The sequence below is a fragment of the Nannobrachium achirus genome, assembly GCF_963921795.1.
Source record: "Nannobrachium achirus genome assembly, chromosome: 16".
NCBI classification, from domain to species: domain Eukaryota; kingdom Metazoa; phylum Chordata; class Actinopteri; order Myctophiformes; family Myctophidae; genus Nannobrachium; species Nannobrachium achirus.
This window is the reverse complement of record NC_137823.1, coordinates 28,582,355-28,606,764: the sequence shown is the minus strand read 5'-3', so window position 1 is coordinate 28,606,764 and position 24,410 is coordinate 28,582,355. Positions and strand designations below refer to the sequence as shown.

At 42.0% G+C, this 24,410-nt stretch overlaps 1 protein-coding gene across 1 annotated transcript in view; it reads left to right on the top strand.

The window, feature by feature from the left end:
* slc24a4b (solute carrier family 24 member 4b) overlaps positions 1–24,410 on the top strand; it is a gene marked incomplete at both ends in the record, with an annotated part of 66,338 nt that overhangs the window by 8,548 nt on the left and 33,380 nt on the right. The window contains one exon of the mRNA XM_080744843.1: positions 4,835–4,951. Within this exon, the coding sequence (XP_080600969.1) occupies positions 4,835–4,951 (117 nt within the window). The remainder of the gene's footprint in view (positions 1–4,834; positions 4,952–24,410) is intronic.

Here is a 24,410-nt window from a genome sequence, read left to right as displayed (position 1 = left end):
TTTTTGTGTTGTATGCAAAATGCATCCTGGCGGTAATATGTATGCGAAGCACTGACACGTTGTCCCCTCTGTGGTTCTGGGTGTTATTTTTTCATAGGTTTAAAGTGATTCCTTACTTTCAGTCTAAATGTTCCAGTGGACCTAGAATGTCATACAACATAACAAAACATAAATGGCACCATGAAGGAACACACGTTTTTGGTAAAATGTGGAATATATTTATTCATTTGGACTTTGGTGTGCATTCAAGATCAGCAGAAATTGCTTAACCACTGTGGAGCCAGTTGAAAGAAGAATTTCTAGAAAGCGTTAATTTTAACACGGTCCCGACTATGTGTCCTGTGTCCCTCCCTGGCATTACACATAGCCCTAACTATACGTACATCCCCAGAGTGCCTATCACAACCATCTGAGCAGCCATCAGTGGGTGAAGCTAAAACTGTTTTTTTTCCTACGGGACTGTTCTTTCTCTCTCCAGAACGAAGATGTGGCACAAAACCGGGCAGTTTTAGTTGAACAAAATTATGGCAATTAGGCTGTGTCTGTCTGTGTTGTATGTGTGTAACTCTTTAACGCAATGATAAAATACACTGTATCGTCAAATCAGAAAACAAGGCCATGAAACGTCATACATTAGATCTCTAACTCAGGTGCCGTCCATACAAATACAATTTTAGGTGAATCCTCGCAAGTTTTTAATCGTTTTAGACCTTTCGGCCACACTGTCAGCGTTGCGTTCGTGCTACTGAGCGCGATGGGGCTCTTGTACATGGCTCCCTCCCACACTACCACCGTCAGCAAAAAGTGGACATGATAAAGAAAAAAAAACATCGCTCTCTTCTCTCTCATTGGTGCTTTGTGGCACTCTTACAGCGCCACTCACAGGCCTTGCGTATATACCACAGTGGTTTTATTGCATTCTGGAGACGGCCTTGGCTTTCTCAGTGGTTTCATGTGGGCACACACATTTCTTGAGATGTTTGCCTGTGTACGGTAAGCGTTTAAAAAAAACTAAAAAAACAACTCAGTGAATGGTCTTCGTGTTTAGAGTGCAGCAACTGTAGTCCTACCGCAGCCATGTTTTGGGGCAAACACAGGTGTTCTGATTGGAGTAGAACATTAGTTGTATGCCAATCAAACAATTGAAACACCTGTGTTTGACCCAAAACATGGCCGCTAAGACTACAATTGCCACAGACCTGAGCGCTCCCCGGTAGAGAGCACCGCCGCCATTGCTGCGGTGTAAAGCCAGTGGTGGTACAAGTAAAATTATTGAAAATGGGAAATACTCAAGTAAAGTACAAATACTCAAAGTTGTACTTAATGTAAGTACAGTACTTGAGTAAATGTAGGCTACACGTTACTTTACACTACTGTTTACACAGCAGAAATGGCAGGCGGCGCCCTCTACAGGTAACCTGACTTGCGTCAGATGGTGGCAGTAGTGCGTAGGCTACCGCCCTACTTTACCATCTGAGATCTCTCTGGGAGAGTTGATCACACTCGTAAAGCCCCGGGCCGGACCAATCAAAGTAATTAGTAACTAAAGTTTTCAAATAAATGTAGTGGAGTAAAAGTACAATATTTGGATCCGGAGATGTAGTGGAGTAGAAGTAAAAGTATTGGAAATTGGAAATTCTCAAAGTAAAGTACAAAATGCCTCAATTGTACTTAAGTAAATGTACTTGGTTACTTTACACCACTGAGTGACAGTTGGAGGGTGTGTCAGAAGGTGGATCATCTGTCAGCTCGTCCAGATGATTGCCGATCACTCGATGCGTGCCATTTAATGCTGATTTACTTTCAATAACTGGACACAAACCAGGGGCATAGTTCTGCCGATTTAAAATGACTCCAATACGGAAGTAAAACTTCCTATGATTGGCCGCTAGTTGCGCTGTTTTCCCCCCCGGCCGATCGCAAAAAGAATTGTACTCCATTGGATCCCATTCATTTTCCCCTTTCGTTTTCTAACCTTAATTAACATTTTCATGAATACTTTATGGTTTATGCGTTTTGTCGAAATTTGGTCCAATTTATTTTAAAATAAATTATAAAGTTGTGGGGGGCGTGGCCAACTAAACTGATACCAGCCGGCTCGCCCGGCTGTGTTCTTCTTCGTGTGCTGTATTTCGGGAGGCTCTGACCACATTCTCCCATGTATCCCTGCGGTTGCACGTGACCGTTGGCAGCCAATAGCATCCCTTGGTGCCTTTACAATCTATGATGGCAACACCCATACCAAGGACCCATATTGTGTCATTTGCGCTGCATAGAAACCAATGGCTTCGCTTTGTCCATATATTTTACACAAACTGGAATTCTAGAGCTGTCGAATAATAACGACCCATGTTGTGGTTATATAGGGATGTTAAAAATGTATCTAAAATCGTTAATTGCTGTTAAGAAATTATTTGATTAATTATTTTGAAGAAAAAAAACAAAAAAAAAACTTTTTTTTTATGGTGTGTGTGATATCAAATTTGAGCTTAACATAATCACAGTAATCCTTAATCATATTCCATCATATTCAAGGGCTTTTGGAGAGAAATGAGACTTACTCCATAGAGCACTGCAAATGGGGAGGTGTGTGTGTCTGTGTACAGCTGAAGCTTGTTGACGCTTGATAATTGCTACCGTAGTGAGCATTTACCGTAATAGGGATCAAGCTTGACGATTTTCAGGATGGCAACGCCAGGTGGAGTACGGCTGCTATGACGCAATCGCTGTAGCAGTCAGTCGTTAAGCAAACAGCCGCCGGTGACGGGGTCCCACCCCTTTTACTGAACTATTTGGTTCCCATGGCACACGCGCCTATGCAGCAGACGTTGTAGCGACTACGTGGAAAGGTAGCTTCTGCAGTTGTAGGGGCGGCTGCGACGGCGAGCAGGTTTACGATCATTTCCGGTTACTGTTGTTGGTTACCAGTAGTTAGATTTTTGGTAGGAGTAGGAAGTTGAAAATCATTTCAACTTGATGATGTTTTTTTTTTTTACACAGTATGCTATAATTTGCTGTGCATTTGCTGTACATTATTCACTGTACTGTGGCAAGCTATGATATCGTCACTGTCGGGCAGAAACCTCGTATCTCCTAAGTTTCAAATGTTTATGTTTTTTCGCAAAGTAAAGCCCTGCTTCGTCATACAAGGCCGTCGCACAAAGGTAGTGAAAACAGCAGATCTACAAGCACACAACGCCTCGTGTGCTTATAGATCGTCTGTTTTCATTAGTTTCAATCATTTTTAAAATGATAAATGCAAAACGAACCGTTTTGGACATACAAGGTTTTCACCCGACAACGACGATATGCATCATTATGCATATTATAAGATATTATTTAATATATGTAAAGATATACTGAATAGGGTTAGGGTTAGGGTTAGGGTTAGTTGGGTTAGTTAAATGTTTTTGTGTAACTGGAATTCTGAAGTAAAACATGGATATATTTACGGGGTTTAGCAAGATTTGTATCCCACCCTAGAATTAAATCAGTTGACTAAGTAACCACATTGTCCTTCCAATAAATGATTAAATCAGGAGCCTAGAGTTAAATCTGCCTCTTGAGATTGTAATCATCTCAGTCATGGTCACAATCAGGGAGACCAGAGATCTACAGTAAACAGAGATTTTGGAAGCTAGTTTCTCATCTCAATTAATTCTCTGATGCTCAAGCATTGTAGAACTGTAAGAAATTGGGCTGTTTTACATTCCATAAACGGGAATTATCGGTCGCAGTAGGAAAGGGCCTTTAACTTGATAGACCATTCAGGGGAAGGGCTAAATAGAATAAATCACAAATGTATTTCCCTGCTATTTTACCTTCTAATTTGTGATCATCTATTGCAGTTTGTGCTATGATATCAAACATATCATTTTCCGAATGTCTGTCTGAGTGAGTGAGTGTCTGTCTGTCTGAGTGAGTGAGGGTGGGGTGGGGTGGGAGGTGTCTGGCCCTGTTACAGATGTTGTCCAAAAATCATGCAGATCGGTACACAGTATCTCTATAGCCATTAAACGAAACGGGTGTTTCTTACATTGATGCTCCTACATATTATCATGCAAGCACCAGTTAAAGTTACTTTCCATCCCTCATATACTGTGTGCACAGTGCACATCCCATAACCCACACACTGCACATCATTTCGGAGCTCATATCTTTGAACGGGTAAGGGCTAGTAATAAAATAATTCAAGTTTAAACAATTGCCATAACAGTCCGTATCATATTACATAATGGATTCCAAAACGGTAGTTATTCCGTTAAACAATCACAGACAGTTAATTGCAGAATTAGTTTTTTCCCCCCACCAAACCTGATGCATTTTGATGTTTACAGATGCGGAATGAAAAACATCCCAAAGCGCCCTTTTAAGTGATTTAGAAAAGCATGTGGGTTTTTTAAGCATCTTTGGGGATTTTATTTCAAAATAAGCCCACAAGAACTTGTATTTGACTTTAGAAGCAGAAAAAAAAAAAGAATGCCACAACTGTTTTTTCGATGTCAGTTTAGTATTCTTCTTGTGAATTGATATGTTTTAATGTTCTGCTCAGGGGTAGCTCAGGTGTCGAGAAACTGTCATTAGAGCACAAAGGGTTCCCCAAGCGTTCCCAGTTTGAATCCGGGCTCCCCCTGAGTTAATGTCGAAGAGCCCTTGAGCAAGACTCTGAACTCCTAGTTGCTCCCGGTGAGCAGGTTGGTGCCTTGCATGGTTTCCTCCGCCATCGGTGTATGAATGGGTGGTGAATGTAATGCACAATCTATGTAAAGCGCCTTGGATAAAAGCGATATATGAATTCACCATTTATAATGACACTGCTCATGTTCTGTTCCAGGTTATGGGATGGTGGTGGAGGGGCATCCGCACCCGGACCATGAACCCTGGGGAAGAAGACTCATGGCCTCGCATTCATCAGACAATGAAACGGAGCAGAAGAACTGCACAGAACCAGGTACACTAGTCTAATTGTGGTAGGGATGGGACGATATGAAAATGTCATATCATGATGATTGTGACAAAAGAAATCGTGATTTACGATATTAACGCGATAATCAAAATCCATTATCCTGGGGCGGAGTATCTGCCAAAAATAGCCGATCTACAAGATCACAGCGCGTCACGTTGCAACGCGTTGTGAGCTTTTTGACAGACATTTGATAGAGCGTGAAAAAAAGGACCTTTTACCATTTATAGAGTGTTTAAGTGGTACATAAGTGGAACACTCGGCAAATAAAAGGTGAATTGATCCCAGTGCATGATGGAGGACGATATCACAATACATTAAATCTCCACAATATGATTATCGTTAGTGTTTTTTGTCATGATAAAAACGATAATATCACTTATCGCCCCAACCCTAGACTTTGGTGCCCAGGGGAAAATTGGAAAGGAAAGGAAATATTGGGGTGGGGGGAGGGGGATAAACACAATGAATAGCATTCGGTAACTGCTGTATATTACAAAACACACTATTGTTATCAGCTCGAGTTTATAGAGTAACATTTAGCCAATGAGGAACAAGTATTTTCGTGACGTTACCTTTATGCAGCTTCCTCATTGGCTAAAAGCGTTTTTTTCCCTGCTTCCTAATTGGCTAAATGATACTTATGACTTATGGTGACGTATGCCCACAACATCAAAGGCAGTTTTTGTTGCTTCATTCATCATTGGTTAAATGATTAAACCACCAGAGGATTGGTCGAGCTTCACATGACATTTTAGCTGTTTCCTTATTGGCTAAAAGTTACTCTAAAATGTTATGTTGTTTCCTCATTGGCTAAAAGTTACTCTTTAAAATAATCCCATTTACCAGAATTGCATCTTTGTAGTTTTAGTTCATATTAGAATAGATTATTGAACCATTTGAACCTGGCGTCCCTTGGGCATTGTCATTATTGTCAACACTTTTTAAACGTTTTCTCCCAAAAATGTACAGGTTTTCCAAAGCTCAGTGTGTTGCATCATGTTGTAAGCTTGTACAGTAGATTAACTTTTTTAAGCCATTTGGCAAAATGGTGACCGCAGCCATAGGCTAATGCTATTTGGGGATCCTTGGCATGGAAATGTTTAGGAACCCTGGTCTAACGGATTACATTTTCAACATGTTAGTTTAATGGTGAGAGTGATTTTACTGTGGATCTAAAGGGCAAATACCTTTTTATTTTATCTTGACATATCATTTAGTTGATTTGTGCACCAGATGTCTATATGAATGCTTATCTTTTGTGGACTATAATACTGGAGAACTGAGAACCATTGCTGATCTAATAGGCGACACACAGGACTAAGGAGGTGGATGGGTGTGAGAAAAGGGCCGTGCAATAGGTTTGTACCATTAAAGAAGAATTCCAGGCCACATTAATCTGATGTTATGATATTCCACAACGATTGGTAGTTTGTTTTAGTTTTTTTGCAGAGTACTCTGCAGCTCTGCAGAGCGATGGGATTTTACGCTAAATCGTTTACCGTATTTGTATCACTCGAAATCTATTATTATTTTTACATCTGACTTTCATAATGGTGGAAAATGAGTTTTATTTCTGTGCAGCTGCTGTAAAAAAGGCAAACTCGGAGCCTTGTAAAGAGAGTTCTGCCAATGCGGGGTCAGAAACGGTCACATGGTTCATGTAACTCAAAATGACACTTTTCCCTCATAGACTCCAATGCATTCTGTAAACTTCTGGTTCGCGCTTTGTCACTTTCGCCAATACAGTAGATGTACGCAGAAGACCTGGCCCCATGAAGTGAACGGAGGTGGCGCGACTTTCTCTTAATACAAGGCTCTCGGCAAACTGACGCTAAACCCCTCCCACCTCCGGTCAGAGCGAACTCTGTAGATTTCTTTTCTTTTTTTTTTTTTTTTTTCTTTCCTCTTTTTGCCTCTACCACTTGTTAATGGATGGAATAACATCAGATTACCCTAAGTAATGCACTCCTCCGTAATTCTCGTTTAATCAGTGTTATTAGTCACTGACACGCTGATCACCTCCACATTTCATTTTAGATCACTTGCTGCATTCTAATTTGTATTGCGAAGACTATAAAAGGGTCATGTATAGATTATTTTAGTACACCCTTGCTGCACTTAAGGTATTAGTGAACGCTGTAATTAGTTGTGGTGGATACAATGCTGACAATTCCAGCAACAGTGCTGACATCGGCGCTGGGTAAAAGGAGGGGGGAGAAAATGCACAATTCCTCAGCTTGCATAATTTTCAGCGACTAAATGGGACACTCGATTGTAGTCGTTTGAGTTTGTTTGTATAGTGGGAGAAGTAATTGAATTTCAAAGCTGCTTCCCAAGCAAAAGAATGTATGAGAAAATTACACCAATTACCCCCAAATGTTTTAGAGACAACTTTAAATAGTTTTTGGCAGGTTTTGAGTGGTTAAAGTGTTTTAACATAATAATAATAACGGTAACCTATATTGCACAAACCTGTCTGTGTATGCCTGACCAGGGCATAACTAGGACACAGTCCATTCTAGTCAGGAAGCGAATGCAGTCAACACACAGAGCGCAGCCATAGCGCAGCACTGACAGCAGTGCGAGATGCAACTCCACTAGAGCTGGTACAACGAGACAGTCAGACAGACAAATTTGCGGAGATTTTGCAGCAGACAACCGCAGTCGGGCTACTGGAGACTGGGCGCATGGCGGTCGTGCGATATGAACGGTCGCGACTGTCATGTTTCAGGCTAATAAAGAGGGGACTGCCAGTAGGCACGTTACACGTAGCCCTTGTCTCTGCGGCTCCGCCGTCATTGAAAAAAAGTCAGCACCGCATTCCAACAGATAGCATCAGCCAGGGAACTATTCTACCACAAATCTCCTCCAACGAGATGTTGTGTTTTACAAAGCTCAAAGCATCAAACTGTTTTATAAGTACAGTGCAACTGAAGCAGAGTTGAACTGAGCTTGAGTTATTTTTTCCATATAACAACTCTCTTAACCAAAAATAGCCGATCTACAAGCAACACATCTTGTGGTGAGCTTGTAGATCGGCTATTTTTGGTGAATGTCCCCCAAGAATAGGGATACTGGGGTTTGAGTGATTGAATAATAAGTATAAACGTCTATTTACAGGTCTGGATCAATAACAGCCTGTCAGGTCATGGCTACAGCTTCAAGTCAAATTATGTAATTTTACCTAAGAGACTTTTTGTCTTGTTTGAAAAACAAGATTTGTATTTTATTTTATAATTTATTTTATTTGTTACAAGAAGAAAGACTTAGTTTAATTTCTAGGATATTATTTGAGTCATTGATTTGAATTGTTGCACTCTGACTGTTACTATCTGTTCAATTCAATTCAAAGGAGCTTCATTGGCATGAGAAAACATACCTTTACATTGCCAAAGTTCACAAGCATTGCATACCCAGACACTGTTGTGGATATTAGTCTGTCCTTCTCAGTGTTATTTAACTCATTGAGTGCCAATCCCGAACTAGTTCGGCTTTATTAGCGTATCGTAGAGTGCCGATCCCGAACAAGTTCGGCTTTAAAAAAAAAAAAAAAAAAAAATTGAAATTCTTTTTTTTTAATTTTTTTTTTTTTTTTTTTGGACCCCATCAAATCTGGTGAACATGATTTCAATCGCGATTTTGCATGTTCCACCCCATACAACCCCATCTAACATACAGGGCAGCCATTTTTGTTTACATTACATGTAAAACATAATGGCGATTATCTCAAGAATGCCTGAACGGATTTCCAATCGGATTTTTTTGTTTGAAAGCTGTGAACAAACTGCACAAATCCACTCCAATGCAATCCAGGATTGCATTGGATTTTTTAGAGCTCATTCTTCTCTGTTTTTTTCCCATGCATGAGGTGTGCAAGGTTTAATCATGGCTAAGTTGACGAAAATAAGGCTTCTAAAATGCTTGGTAGCCAATAGCTAACTTCAAGCTAACTTCATCCTCTTCCTGTACATGCACAAAGGAAAGTGTCATGGCTCCAGGGCTTGGGCATGCATGGGCATGCATTGGGCATGCATTACCAGCATATCTCTATTATTCTCTGGTCACTGGGCGCCCTCTAGTGGTGATAGGCTGGCACTCAATGAGTTAAGGGGCGGTTACAAAAAGATTGAACCAGATCTGTTCATTTTCACTTCACATTTTGTAAATAAAGCCTAATTTGATAAAATTTGATAATTTCATCATTCCATTTATGACAATCTTTTGGTTCGATGAGGTTTGGCCTGGCTTTAATATATATAGATGGAAATGTGGCTGTTTTCTGTGCGTTTCCTTAATTATTAGACTTGTCATGAAGTGTGTTACAAAATCATTGTAAACGTCCAAAATACAACATCAGTCATTTTTAGCTTGCGGCCCTTTGGACTTTTGGCATTTTGCTGAGTGGCCCCTGAGCCATCTAAAGTTGAGTAGCCCTGCGGTAGACTGATCTACTCACGGCCATAAAAATGTACTGATCTAAACACACACACACACACACACACACACACACACACACACACACACACACACACACACACACACACACACACACACACACACACACACAATGAGGGGAAAAGATATTCACAGGGCAACACACAGAACAAATTCATAATATGACCCCTAAGGTCATAACATCCCACTGGTGTCTTCCTCTTTGCCACCACTCATTCACACCAACCAGTCACTCATCAGCACTCATTCACACACCATCATACAAATACATGATATGACCCTAAGGTCATAACAGTGTGTCGCAAGATGTTTCCGAGGATGTGCAACAGTGGGCGAGTGGCAATTCAATCAGACCAACGGTTTCCGATAAACAAAAAAAATCACACCCATGAGTTAATTTCATTAAGTGCCCCATGAAGCTTGGCTAATGTGGCTATCCTTTTCTCGGGACAAACCGACAAAGCCAGATGTAGGACCGGTTGGCTCCTTCCAGGAGCACTTCTCATTTTAAATATCTGTGGGTCTATGGAGGGCGCACCCAATTGGTTTGTTTGGAGGGATGTCGGCATCAGATTCTCTGATTGGCCAACCTGACCTTTTGGCTTCACGGATGCCTTTGAAATAATCATAAACCTAATAACACAATTCATGAGTCCACTATCAAGTAAAATCACTTTAATGTAACCTATTTGTGCATAAACACTATCAACGTTGAAGTGAGTCAGGTGTTCACAGATAACAATCTCCCCTAGCTGTTAACAGCCATCACCAGTGCAACATCTGAAAATGAGGGCACAACAATGTCGAATTTACTGCACGTGATTATGGTAACATCTGCTTTTCCCATGGCATAAGCTTATCAGACGAATGTGCCTGATCCATGCTTAAATCAATTCCTGTCCTGAAGAAATGCAGATGAAGGGGAGGTGTCCCACAGTCCAGGTAAAGAAGTGCATTTTGCAACAGGAGGTGCAACTCTATTGTGGGAAGGTGTCCCTAATGTTTTGTGCACTGTGTAGTTGCACTCGACATTACCTGCAGGGTGAGCCCATTATGACAGGGATTTGTCAAGGTAATTTGAGGTGCTGTTTTTAGCTCTCTTATGGTTCTACTATTGACCCAGTGAGAAGTGACAGTATCTCTTCATTACTTGTCCCAGCAGGTAGCGTCCTTCAGGGAACGAGTTGCATAAGAACAGTGCGGTTATTTTTAACCCATTTAGGTCTAGAATTATTGAATGCTTTAACCAGTGAAAAATAGCAGATATACAAGCTCACAGTGCGGCACCGAGTGCCGCGCTGCGAGTTTGTAGATCTGCTATTTTTGAAAACGTCGTGAAAATTTGTGCAAATCTTTGAATATATGTATTTTGTAAAGCGAACGTTTGTAACTCAAATTTTGCTTCTGGGGTGTCCCTGGAACTAAATATTTTGAGATGGGGGTCCGTGGCCAAATACATATCATTTTGGGGGTCCTTCACATGAAAAGGTTTGAGAACCACTGACATAGTGGTCTCTCAAGAACAGACTAACTGAGCTCCAGTTAAGTGAAAAGGACCTTTTCTTTGACGATGGCTGGCCAGATTGCTGACATAGAAACATAGGTTTTTCAAAAAACCTTAGAAGGATTCAAATGACACTTATAGAATCGGGTCAAAATTCTAATTTTCACGATTTTTCAAAAATAGCAGATCTACAAGCTGGCAGTGTGAGCTTGTATGTCTGCTATTTTTCAATAGTTAAAGCATAAAATAAGCCTTTTCTCACCTCAAGGTTTCATTGTCAAAATGCTATTTTTCCCCAGCACATTATTGTGGCATTAGCAGCCCTATGTATTCATGTACATCCAAGCAGTCCATTGTTTTGAAACATTAATTTGAAGAGTCAACTTTTGAACAGTCTCAGTGGGGTTCTTACTGAAAATGAGTGCCAGTTGACAAGATTACGTGCTGGAAGTCTTCCCTCTAATCCTCAGGGATTACCCTTTTTTTCCTCCCTAGCAAACGTCTTGCCCACTGCAGGAAACAGACTGCGCTTCACATCGCTCTCTACCCCCTCTCCAGAACCACCCATTGTTTCACCTTGACTACGGGCTGACGATATGCCTTATTAGAATCATACATCATGGCCATTTCGAGAGTGGTCCTATTACAGAGTAGACCCACCACCAGCTCAGGTGTCAGTCATACATTAATCTTGGTTCCACAGCGTATTTCAGAAAGGTCAGTACTTTTGCCTGGGCTACAATGAATGGTTGCAGTGGCAACTTCATGTGTGCAGTACTTGCTTACTGTAATTTAAACCCATTTAGAACGGGTACACATTGTGTATCATTATTGAATGCTTTTACTATTGAAAAATAGCAGATATACAAGCTCACTGTGCGGCACCGAGTGCCGCGCTGCGAGCTTGTAGATCTGCTATTTTTGAAAAATCATGAAAATTAGAATTTTGACCCGATTCTATAAGTGTCTTTTGAATCCTTCTAAGATTTTTTGAAAAACCTATGTTTCTATGTCAGCAATCTGGCCAGCCATTGTCAAAGAAAAGGTCCTTTTCACTTAACTGGAGCTCAGTTAGTCTGTTCTTGACTACTACTGTATGTCAGAGACTACTATGTCAGTGGTTCTCAAACTTTTTCATGTGAAGGACCCCCAAACTGATATTTATTTGGCCACGGACCCGCATCTCAAAATATCTAGTTCCAGGGACCCCCCAGAAGCAAAATTTGAGTTACAAACGTTCGCTTTAAAATACTTCTATTCAAAGATTTGCACACATTTTCACGACTTTTTCAAAAATAGCAGATCTACAAGCTCACAGAGTGGCACTCGGTCACGGTGCCGTGCTGTGAGCTTGTATATCTGCTATTTTTCTATAGCTAAAGCATTCGATAATTCTAGGCCTAAATGGCTTAACTTGTTTTAGGGTTTGGAAATGCCAGCTCCATTCTCCAGTTAAGTGATGTGCTCGCTGCTTTCATCCTGGATCTATTAATTTCTCAGAATTAACATGGGGGGGGGGACAGGGACTCTGGGGCAGAGAGATGTACCAGGCGAGGACTGTGAGAGAGTTATTATCAGAGACGTTTCTTGTTTTATGCTGAGTGTGTACCCACATCTAAAGCTCTGCTTAATTAGGCTGCTGTTTGTGGAATGCATAGATTTATACTTGGCCTGCTCGCTCCCTTTTTCCTCATCATTATTTCTTTGCTTGGCGAGGGAGCCATTTCCAGGGTCCACGAGGTGCTAATATTGTTTTGCTTATCCTGAGACTCGAGGCTGTGCATGCGAAGACCGTTTTGTTATTGGTCATTCAGCAATAACTCGCAGCGTTATCCGAAACCCTTATTTGCACCAGCGAGTTCATTACGTACCACGCTTGTTGTAATTTATGAAGACGGATCATACTGCAGAACTCTGATAGTGCCACTAAGTGCTCATTACACTGTTTTAACCATTACTGGCAGAGTTTAAGTCATTCTAACTAATTAAAGTGTGTGCGCATAGATTTATATCTTCTACGTCTATGGCAATGCCGTGATTTATAATGGTACAAATCCACTTTTATGTGTTCCTCCATAATCCGGCAGGTCACAATAACTCTTGGGAGGAAAGGCATTGTACCTCTCCTTTATTGTAGAATTTGTAACATTTTATGAGCTGCTATAGTACATGTTGTGTGAAGAATGTGGTTTGAACTTGACAGAGTAGTTGAGGTTGACTAAGGGACTTAGCATACAGCACTTTTGGTGGGGGCAGAGCATTCTGGATAAAGTTGCCATGGAAGGAGTAATTTGCTTCTAATAAGCATGTTCTTTTTTGTAGTTTTTTTTTTGGCATTTGTGTTTTATTTCAGATGGGTCAGTTTAGAGACAGGACCCAAATAGTCAGGGAATATTATCAGAATACCTGTCAAAGCTGGGAATACATTTGTTACCAAACGATTTCTTCACCAATGTGTTTGTAAAGTTGTCTAGTAACATATATAACAAAGATTGAAATTCAAAATCCCTAGGAGAATCGTTGACAGCTAGGGTAATTCTGGGTTAGCCTCGCAACAGCCAGACTATCCCATGGGAGAGTCTGGGAGTCCTCCATAGACAACGCATTACGCGATGACGTAGTTACTCACTTTGACTGACAGGTCCAGTCAGTAGCCACCAGCGCATCAAAACATCGTCGGCAGAACAGCAAATACGTATTTTCCAGACATAAATTCCAAAGGTGCAAACTACTGTTCGTTTTTAAGTTATGAGATGCCGTTGATTTCAGATAAAACTTCGCTTAATGCAGCTTTTATTTGCGATTTGTGAACTTGCGTCGGACATGGGGTCCGCCATGTTTGTTTACAAAATGTGAGTGCTGTAGCAGCCGCTCGACCAATCAGGAGCGTTGTGAGGCGGGTCGCTCCAAATGCAGCCATTTGATTGGACATTAGAACGTAAGTTCTCATAAAGAGACTCGATGGGAGGACCACCAGACCGAGAAAGGAAGCACATTGGTGATGACGTAGCTTGGGATGGCCTGCAAGGCTAATTCTGGGTCTCATTCACTTACTATACACTATACTGTAAGGGAAAAAGTTACTCCCAATCTGCTTTAAGCGGGATGTGGGGGGTCTAACTATGTGTTTTTAATTATTCTTAATCCATTGCAAGCATTTGTTTTGCACAAAAAACATTCCTTGGGCTAAAAATGGAACCCATACCACTGTGAAAAGTGATGACTCATCACTAAACCATCGTCTTTTTTGCTGTTTTTAGCCCAATGTATGTTTTTCTTGCAAAACAAATGCTTGCAATGGATTCAGAATAATTAAAAACACATAGTTAGACCCCTCACATCCTACTTAATGCATCATTTTTTGGGAGTATTGTTTCCCTTACAGTATGTATAGTAAGTGAATGAGACCCAGAATTACCCTAGCTGTCAAAGATTCTCCTAAGGATTTTGAATTTCAATCTTTGTTAGATACGTTACTAGACACCTTTACGAAACACTTTGGTGAAGAAATCGTTTGGTAACAAATTTATTCCCAGGTTTTATTAATATCCCCTGACTAAAAGGGCATAGAGAGAGGAGATATGCGAGGCCACCAGACTGGGGTGTGCTTGGAACCTGGGTCCTCTCACTCACAAGGAGCAATAATAATGGTCTGTGCACTAACTAGCTGAGCCACCAGGCACCCCCTCTAATAACATGTTGCTAATATTGAGAATTCCCACTCGAGTAGCATAATTAACATGCTTAAGCGTGTGTGTGTGTGTTAAAACTGGACAGAACTGAACAGCCAAACACAGGTTTTAGTGTGGCCTGGTTTGCACTATGCAATAATCCCTCAGGATTTGATTATAGTGGTTTTAGATATGGCATCGTACTAATCTGCTCAGAGGTGGATGGGGGGGGGGGGGGTTTGTGCATGTTGCGTGTTTTTTGTTGTGGTTGCGCGTTTCTTTCCATGGTATGGCAAACGCAAAGTAGTGGAGTCTTATCTCTCTGACCTCTTTAACATTCTCATGGTACAGGTACTGAGAATGCAGCGCAGACGAAGCAGGTCGGAAGTGTAAACGTGATTTCGGGGTAGGGGTGGGCGATATGGAAAAATACAATATCACGATATTTTCCCATGCTGTATGACGATACACGATTTTATCACGATTCTTTCTCACGTTGGTTTTTATGGTTCATTTTCAAGTTACTTGACAAAAACTAGACTTTCTGGGTTCCTTTTGGGAGGTCTAAATTGAACTTTACAAGTATGTAACTCTGACGGCATACAAATGAAACCAAATGGACCCATTTGGTTTCATTTGTATACTGTCAGAGTTGAGTGGAGACCTTGACATTTTAAAGTTTGAGAACTACTGATTTAGACCAAAATGCAGGTTTAAATTGAATTCGGCAATGAATCTCTGTATTAACGATTAACCAATTTAGAACGGGTACTTATTATTGTGTATGATTATTTTATGCTTTAACTATTGAAAAATAGCAGATATACAAGCTCACAACGCAGCACCGAGTGCCGTGCTGCGAGCTTGTAGATCAGCTATTTTTGAAAAATTGTGAAAATTTGAATTTTGCCCCGATTCTATCTATAAGTGTCTTTTGAATCCTTCTAAGATTTTTTGAAAAACCTATGTTTCTATGTCAGCAATCTGGCTAGCCATCGTCAAAGAAAAGGTCCTTTTCACCTAACTGAGCTCAGTTAGTCTGTTCTTGAGAGACTACTATGTCAGTGGTTCTCAAACCTTTTCATGTGAAGGACCACCAAAATGATATGTATTTGGCCACGGACCCCCATCACAAAATATTTAGTTCCAGGGACCACCCAGAAGACAAATTTGAGTTACAAATGTTCGCTTTAAAAATACATACAAGTCAAAGATTTGCACACCTTTTCACGACTTTTTCAAAAATAGCAGATCTACCTGCTATATCTGCTATTTTTCACTGGTTAAAGCATTCAATAATTCTAGGCCTAAATGGGAACAGGATTTTTTACAAGGCTCCCTCAATTGTATCACAATATATACGATACTTCTGAAAAGGCATATCGCCCACCCCTATTTCTGAGGCTCAAGAGAGTATAGTGTTCAGGCGGTCGCAGATGCAGCGGCAGGCCTGCGAAGTTGGTGGAGAGATAAGGGAAGGGCCGACTGTGACTGGCGGCTGCTCTGCGGTGGCATGCAGGTTTGTCGACTCCAGGGAAACACCAGAAGGAGGCTTTTTAACCCGTTTAGGGCCTAGAATTATTGACTGCTTTAACCAGTGGAAAAACAGCAGATATACAAGCTCACAGCGCGGCACCGAGTGCCGCGCTGCGAGCTTGTAGATCTGCTATTTTTTGAAAAAAGTCGTGAAAATCTTTTGAATATGTATTTTCAAAGCGAACGTTTGTTAACTAAAATTTTGCTTCTGGGTGGGGTGGTCCCTGGAACTAGATATTTTGAGATGCGGGTCCGTGGCCAAATAAATATCATTTTGGGGGTCCTTCACGTGAAAAGGTTTGAGAACCACTGACATAGTAGTCTCTCAAGAACAGACTAACTGAGCTCCAGTTACGTTATGAAAAGGACCTTTTCTTTGACAATGGCTAGCCAGATCGCTGACATAGAAACATAGGTTTTTCAAAAAAATCTTAGAAGGATTCAAAAGACACAAAAGACACGATTTTTCAAAAATAGCAGATCTACAAACTCACAGCGCGGCACTCGGTGCCGCGCTGTGAGCTTGTATATCTGCTATTTTTCAATAGTTAAAGCATAAAATAATGATACACAAAATGTGTACCCGTTCTGAATGGCTTAAAAGGGAATTACACAAGCGGAGGATTATACTGCTGTGCATAATGGAAACTGACCTCGCCTCGCTTCGCGCTTGCATGCCAACACTAGAACAATGCAGTGGAGTGGCGGCGGTGGTGGGGTTTTAGCGTGGGTCAAAGCAGCTGCACGGAGCACTTTGTTCAACACGCCTGCACACCTCTTCATGTATTTATTCATCATTTAACTGTACATTCTCTTCTCGCACCTTTCCGCTTCAGCACTGCTTGCGTTATGGCATTTATGAATTTTTCCCCCTCGCATCCTGCTGTTTGCTAGCAGGGTAGTTCTTCTGTTGGGATTTACTCTATACGCGAGTGGCTAAAGTCTAATTGCGTCACGTACAAAAAGGCATATGGGTCACCTACGGTATGGAAAGTGATTACGTTCTGCCTCTGTCGCTGCAGAGCTGTGCCCCGTACCCGGGGGGAGTTTATTCTTTTTACGTACTGTGCCGTTTTAAACGGCTGAACACATGCACTTCACAGTTGTGTCCTCTTTAGGTTATTGAACCAGGAGACTATTGCTCCTGCAACCTGACCTGCTAAACATTCCCCCAGCTACTCTGGTGCTATTATTACTGGTGCAGCTACAATTATGGTGAAAAATCACACGTGGAGGGGTCTGATTGGACTGCTAATGGTGCGAGTGTAAAAGGGTGCGTGTGTTGAGCATGTTCCAATTCAGTACAGTATGTGCATTCTTCAGCAAGATAACACATACAGTAGCTGTAATCTAGTTGATATCATGGTATTTGACTATGTATTCATGCTCACATAATTATATTTGGTTGGGAAAGCTAATTCTGTAATCCTATATTAAAATTGGCTTAAGGGAGGACTGGCTGGCTGGCGGACGGGCCAGCCACCAGGCGGGCGTACCTCTGATGTCACGCTTATGTCGCGGCCACGTCACTTTGTTAACATAACCATGAACGAACCACGGCCACGTCACTATTACAGCAAAATGCACCTCTGACCTCAGGGATATCCATATATAGTAAGGCTGGGCAATGTATCGAAAATGTATATCGAGGTATTAACATGCAAGGTATACATATCGCCGAAGACTGCTTGAAATGAGGTATTGGTGTAGGTGTCAAATTAATTAAGACACACTATGCATGCACGTACTTGTAGCACATGCAAAAAAAAGCAGTCCATCTGTAACCAGGTGTGGTTATTTCAATAAAACCTAGGGATGCCCCGATCACGTTTTTTTGCTCCCGATCCCGATCAAATGTTTTTACTCCCGATTCGATCCCGATCCTTCCCGATCCGATCTTTCGGCAATGCATTAAGAAAAAAGAAAAGAAAAATGCTTTTATGTTGTCCTTTAAGGTTTTTTTTAAATTTAAATAACAGTATCCATTCTATCCAAGCTTCTTTTTTCACTTAGTGCAGCATTGTATCAAAACAAATTAAAAATTAAGCTCATCAGCTTATATATTTTTTAAATATATAAAGACAAGGTGTTTCCCGATCTTTTTCTCCCGATTCCGATCTTTTGAAAACGGCCCCGATCTCCCCTGATCCCGATCTCCCCCGATCCCGATCTGTGCATCCCTAAAACCTACCTAACCCTTCTATTTGTACTGTGTAGTGTGCATGCATGGATATGCTATTCATTATCTGGGTTAGGCAGGCAGTGGACCTAAAGCAGAAAAACATTAACTGCTTTAGTGCCTATCCCGAACTAGTTCGGGATGATTTGGACCGTCCTGGGTGCCTATCCCGATCTAGTTCGGCTTTTAATATGAGAATATGCTAATGTCCTTCCCTGCCAGGCCCGATAATCCAGAGAATTTCCATTTTTTTCACAAAAAAAAAATTACCCCAAAAAATGTAGTAGGCATGTTGGCAATCGCGAAATTGCATGTTTAACCCCCATAGCAACCCCATCTTTCAAACATGGCAGCCATCTTTGTTTACATTTTAGGAAAACATAATGGCTGCTAGTTCATGAATGCCTGAACGGATTTCCATTCGGATTTTTTTGTTTGAAAGCTGTGAGCAATCTGCATACACGTGGTGCATGATCTAGGCATGGACATGACATTATCAGTGCACTATGAATTACATGGAAGTCTATGGAGACAGATGGCATACAATATGAAAGTACGAAGGTATTTGCAAATGGCGAGGTATGTGTTTAATATATAGGCATAAAAGGGACAAGGATAGACTGATGCACAGATCTCTATATATATATATATATATCACTAGGTAGATTGAGGGATGTGTAGCGGCCTGAACCTCTAGTTTATTGTTAAAAAAATAGTGTGACGAGAGCAGTGCTATGAGTTCATTTCATTAAACGTCATGCGAAGCTTGGCCAATGTGACCCTCGGCGTACAACAAACTTTGGGCGCTTTGTGCCAAGATGTAGGCCACGCTTCAGAGCCTGGATATTTTTGCCAGACCCATGAAATGGGTAGGCCTACATAAGCAAATGTCGGTCTGTCCGGGTTTTCTATATAAAGGGTATATATGATGATGACATGATGATGACATGCCTACAAAAGGCATGATGTCATAAATGATGATGACAGACAGGGGGTTGGCAGAACCGGGGTCTGGCACAACCAGGTTGACCTGGTCTAGTTTTGGTGCACACTCTGACATTTTTTGGCATGGACAAAGCCAGATGATGGAGCTTAGCTCCTTCTAGAAGCACCGCTCAAAGATTACCTAAAAGGAATCACATTTCTGTCCGCAGTAGTCTAGAGCAGGGGTCTTTAACAGGGGGTCCGGGACTCCTAGGGGGTCCTCAGAGTTACTAGTACAGGGGGTCCTCCAAATATTTTTGTGATAGAAACCTTTTTTTTCGACTTTTTTATATTAACCACTTGAACCCTAACGTCCATATTCGGAGAACTTTAGCCAAAAATAGCCGATCTACAAGCTCACACCGCCTCGCAGCGCGAAGAGGTTTGGTGTAGAGGGTAAAAAGAGCACACTAACGCTAAGTTTATTAATTATTGACCGTTCAAGTCGTTAAATATCTGAAAACACACATTGACATGAATCCAAAATACACTGATGATTGTGCTGTCAAACGATGAAACTATATGGAATCTATGAAAAGGTTGTGGGGGTCCCTGCTTCATCTCTCTCATCTAAGGGGTCCTTGGCCTGAGAACGTTGAAGACCCCTGGTCTAGAGAATGTGGACAAATTGCATTTAGCTAATGACAGCGGGCCTTCTCTGGTTGATTTCTTTGGCAATGGGCATACCCATTTAGAACGGGCACACATTATTGTGTATCATTATTTTATGCTTTAACTATTGAAAAATAGCAGATATACAAGCTCACAGCGTGGCACCGAGTGCCGTGCTGCAAGCTTGTAGATCTGCTATTTTTGAAAAATCGTGAAAATTAGAATTTTGACCCGATTCTATAAGTGTCTTTTGAATCCTTCTATGTTTCTATGTCAGCTAGACATCGTCAAAGAAAAGGTCCTTTTCACTTAACTGGAGCTCAGTTAGTCTGTTCTTGAGAGACTACTATGTCAGTGGCTCTCAAACCTTTTCATGTGAAGGACCCCCAAAATGACATTTATTTGGCCACAGACCCCCATCTCAAGATATTTAGTCCCAGGGACCACCCAGAAGCAAAATTTCACGACTTTTTCAAAAATAGCAGATCTACAAGCTTGCAGCGCGGCACTCGGTGCCGCGCTGTGAGCTTGTATATCTGCTATTTTTCAATAGTTAAAGCGTTAAATAATGTTAGGCCTATTAATGTGTGAATCCATACTTGGACACCTTAAAGCAGGGTCTAATCATGGAGACCTAACAGAGAGGCTGGTGTGTTGTCTTTGATCACTAGCTGCTCACAGGGTCTGGGACAGCAGACGCTACCCTATACTGATCTGTATTACGCAATGTCAGGGCATACATCAGAAAGATTAAAGGATTATGGAATATTAATTGTACAAATTTACTTAAGTCTGCTCTGTCTTTAATATGGTGGCTGGCAAATAACATTTTTGCTTCTACTATGCTTCTTCAACGTTTTCAGGCCGAGGACCCCTTAGTTGAGAGAGAGATGAAGCAGGGACCCCCACAACCTTTTCGTAGATTCCATATAGTTTCATCCTTTGACAGCACAATCATCAGTGTATTTTGGATTCATGTAAATTTGTGTTTTCAGATATTTAACTTGACCTTTCACTACTACTTAGTCTGCTCTTTTCCCCCTCACCAAACCTCTTTGCCGAAAATAGCCGATCTACAAGCTCACAACGGGCGTTGTAGATCGGCTATTTTTGGCTAAAGTTATCAGAATATGGACGTTAGGGTTCAAGTGGTTAATATGAAAAAAAGGAGAAAAAAGTTTCCATCACACAAAGATTTGGAGGACCCCCTTTAGTAACTCTGAGGACCCCCTGTTGAAGACCCCTGGTGTAAGACCTTGGCCATGTGCATTGTACAGTGGCCAGTGTTGCTGGTGGAGTCAAGTGAGTGCTGGTGAAAATTTGTCAATCCATTTTGAATAACTGAACTTATACTTCCTGTGTCACTGTTGGGGCGGTGACGCTGACGTCAACAGAATGTTTACACTGCTTGAGCCGTGTTAAACCTAACCCACTGGAGTCCTCTTGAGTGAGGACGGGGGTGTCGCACCAAATTCTGGGCCCTGGGTACAAGGATTCACTGCGGGCGGGCCCCCCATGAATGTTCTTCATAGGGGGAAGCATTAGTATGCATTATTTTGTGCTTTAACTATTGAAAAATAGCAGACATGCAAGCTCACAGCACGGCATCGAGTGCCACGTTGCGAGCTTGTAGATCTGCTATTTTTGAAAAATCGTGAATTTGTGCAAGAATTTAATATTTCATAGGTTTTTTGAAAAACCTATGTTTCTATGTCAGTGGTGCTCAAATCTTTTCATGTGAAGGACCCCCAAAATGATATGCGTTTGGCCACGGACCCCCATCTCAAAATATTTAGTTCCAGGGACCCCCCAGAAGCAAAATTTGAGTTACAAAGGTTCGCTTAAAAAAATACATATATTCAAAGATCTGTATACATTTTCAAGACTTTTCAACAATAGATCTACAAGCTCGCAGCTCAGCACTCGGAGCGGCGCTGTGAGCTAGCTTGTATATCTGCTATTTTCAATAGCTAAAGTATATAAAATAATTAAGACCCCTCCACCTTGGGCCCTAGTAACTCAGTCCCACTTTTCCCCCCCTTGTGACGCCCCTGGCTATGTTAAACCTAACCCACTGGAGTCCTCTTGAGCGAGGACTGTGTGGACCAAGTAATTACTCCCGGGGGCTGATTATGAGGTTGGGGGTGGGGGGTGCATGGTTGTGGACAGGAGGCAGATGAACAAGTGTTGCGATTAATTTCTTGCATAAGAAGCACAGCCAGCAGGTGTCTAGAGGTGTATTTATAAACACAAGCAGAAAACGTGCTACGTTATTAGCTTGCACGGCGTTGCCAGGGTTTATTGCGCTGACAAGCGACGCGTTGCTCAGCGTGTCGGGTTCCGGTACCCAGCGTTGGACGCGTTATTGCGTGGGTGGAATAGGCTCTCTTGCTTCCTCCATCACCCTTTCAGTCTCCCTCTCTTACTCTCCCTCCCTCCACCTCTCCCTCGCCATCCCATCAGTCTATCTTTCTCTCTCTCACTGATTGAGCTCTGGTCTGACGCTGGTCATGTCCAGTGACTCCAGTCCATATATGGGCATATCTACATGCCTGCTAGACCCACAGACACCGCCCTCCGCCTGCCACAACTTGAACTTTATATAGCAGAGGTATAGATTCTGTCTGTGCTCTTAGACTCCATTCTCCTACCTCTCCCCAAAAAGAGGTTTTGCTGTCTACAGTATAGATGCTTAGCTCAGTTCTATTCATTCTGGAGGAGATACTGTACTGCGGGGTCCTCCCTATATGTTCCCCAGGTTCTATGTTCCCCACTTCACCCCCAAAAAGGTTCTATGTTCCCCACCCAAAAAAGTTATATGTTTCCAACTCAAATGCAGGAAATGGTGGGAGATCCGGGCGCTAGGAACATGTGGGCAATCCTAATTTAGGTGCCCACTCGTACAGTTCTCCAGGTGCCCACATGTCCCTAGTGCCCAGATGTCTCCACCCCTAAGTGCCTACTTGTCCAGGTGCCACTCGTCCAAATGCCTGCATTTCCCTAGTGCCCAGATGTCCAGGTGCCCACTCGTCCAGATGCCCAGTCATAACAAACCATGGTGCCCAGATGTCCCTAGTGCCCCCCTGTCTCACTAGTATTCGTAATTTCTCCCCATTATGTTCCATTGTGTGTGTTTAGAGGTTTTATTAATAATTAGAAATTAATGTTTCCTGCATTTTTGGATGAGCAGGGAACATAGAACTTTTTTCAGTTGTGCGGGGAACCTTTTTTGTGGGGGTAAGTGGGGAATGCAGAACCTGGGGAACATAGGACCTTTTTTGGGTAAGCAGGGAACATGGAACCTTTTTTGTGAGGGTATGTGGGGAACATAGAACCTGGGGTAGATAGAAACTGGGGAACATATCTACCCTGTACTGCTTACCTGTATTTAACTGAATTTCACATTACTGTGTAGACTCTCAGTACACGGTAATTCCCTCTGAATAATAAAACGTACTTTCAAAAGTACGACAATGTAGCCTTAATAATTATGGCCTTATTAATCACTTACCAAATCAACGTAGTCGATGTTTGTATTTCAGGCTCATTTGTAGGAACATGACGAGTTATCGGTAGACCGGTGGTAGTTCATAGTCCTCAGGGTGGCAATAAATATCGACGACCCCTATAGATTTCCGTAATGGGTGATCCATCACTATGATGTGGTTCCTCCAATTAATGAGTGAAATATTCACCTTCATATTTACCTTGACCCATTGAAGCTATTTATTGACATGCTATTCTGGGAGAGTGCGTGGGCTGCATAATTGACTCCCATCTACTGTAGAGGAGGCTGTTCTGATCCTTTGTGCTGCCTCTGTGGTGCAGGGACGTGCTGGCCATTGGGAAAAGCGGGACAACTCCCGAACGGCCATTAGGAAAAAAAAATAAAATAAAATGTCGGCCTTCGTTCCATTTTGGGGGCTGGGCGGCCAACAAAGTAAATCGTCACTGTCGGGCAGAAACCTCGTATCTCCAAGTTTCAAATGTATACATTTTTTCACAAAGCAAAGCCCTGCTTCATCATACAAGGCCGTTGCACAAAAGTAGTGAAAACAGCAGATCTACAAGCACACAACGCCTCGCGGTGCGAGGCGTTGTGTGCTTGTAGATCGGCTGTTTTCACTAGTTTAAATCATTTTTAAAATGAGAAATACAAAACAAACGGTTTTGTACATACAAGGTTTCCACCCGACAACGACGAAATATGAGTAGCAGCAGCAGCGCTATAGAGAGAGATCTCTCTATAGCGCGCAATGAGGGCCTCTCCAACTCTTTTTCCCGGGCTGAATTAGGGGCCCAGCATGTCCCTGCTGTGGTGCATCTTCTCACCTCTCCTCCTGGCGTAGCCAGAAATGGCTGTGGAAGCACGCTCGTGTCCAGGTTGACCTCGCCGCACACGGGCGAACCCCTGCAGAGGGTGTCTGGTTCAGTGTTTGTTGAGCTTCGGAGGTGACTCTGAATGTGCCTCTCAGTGTTGATTTTGTCGACTAAAACTATGAC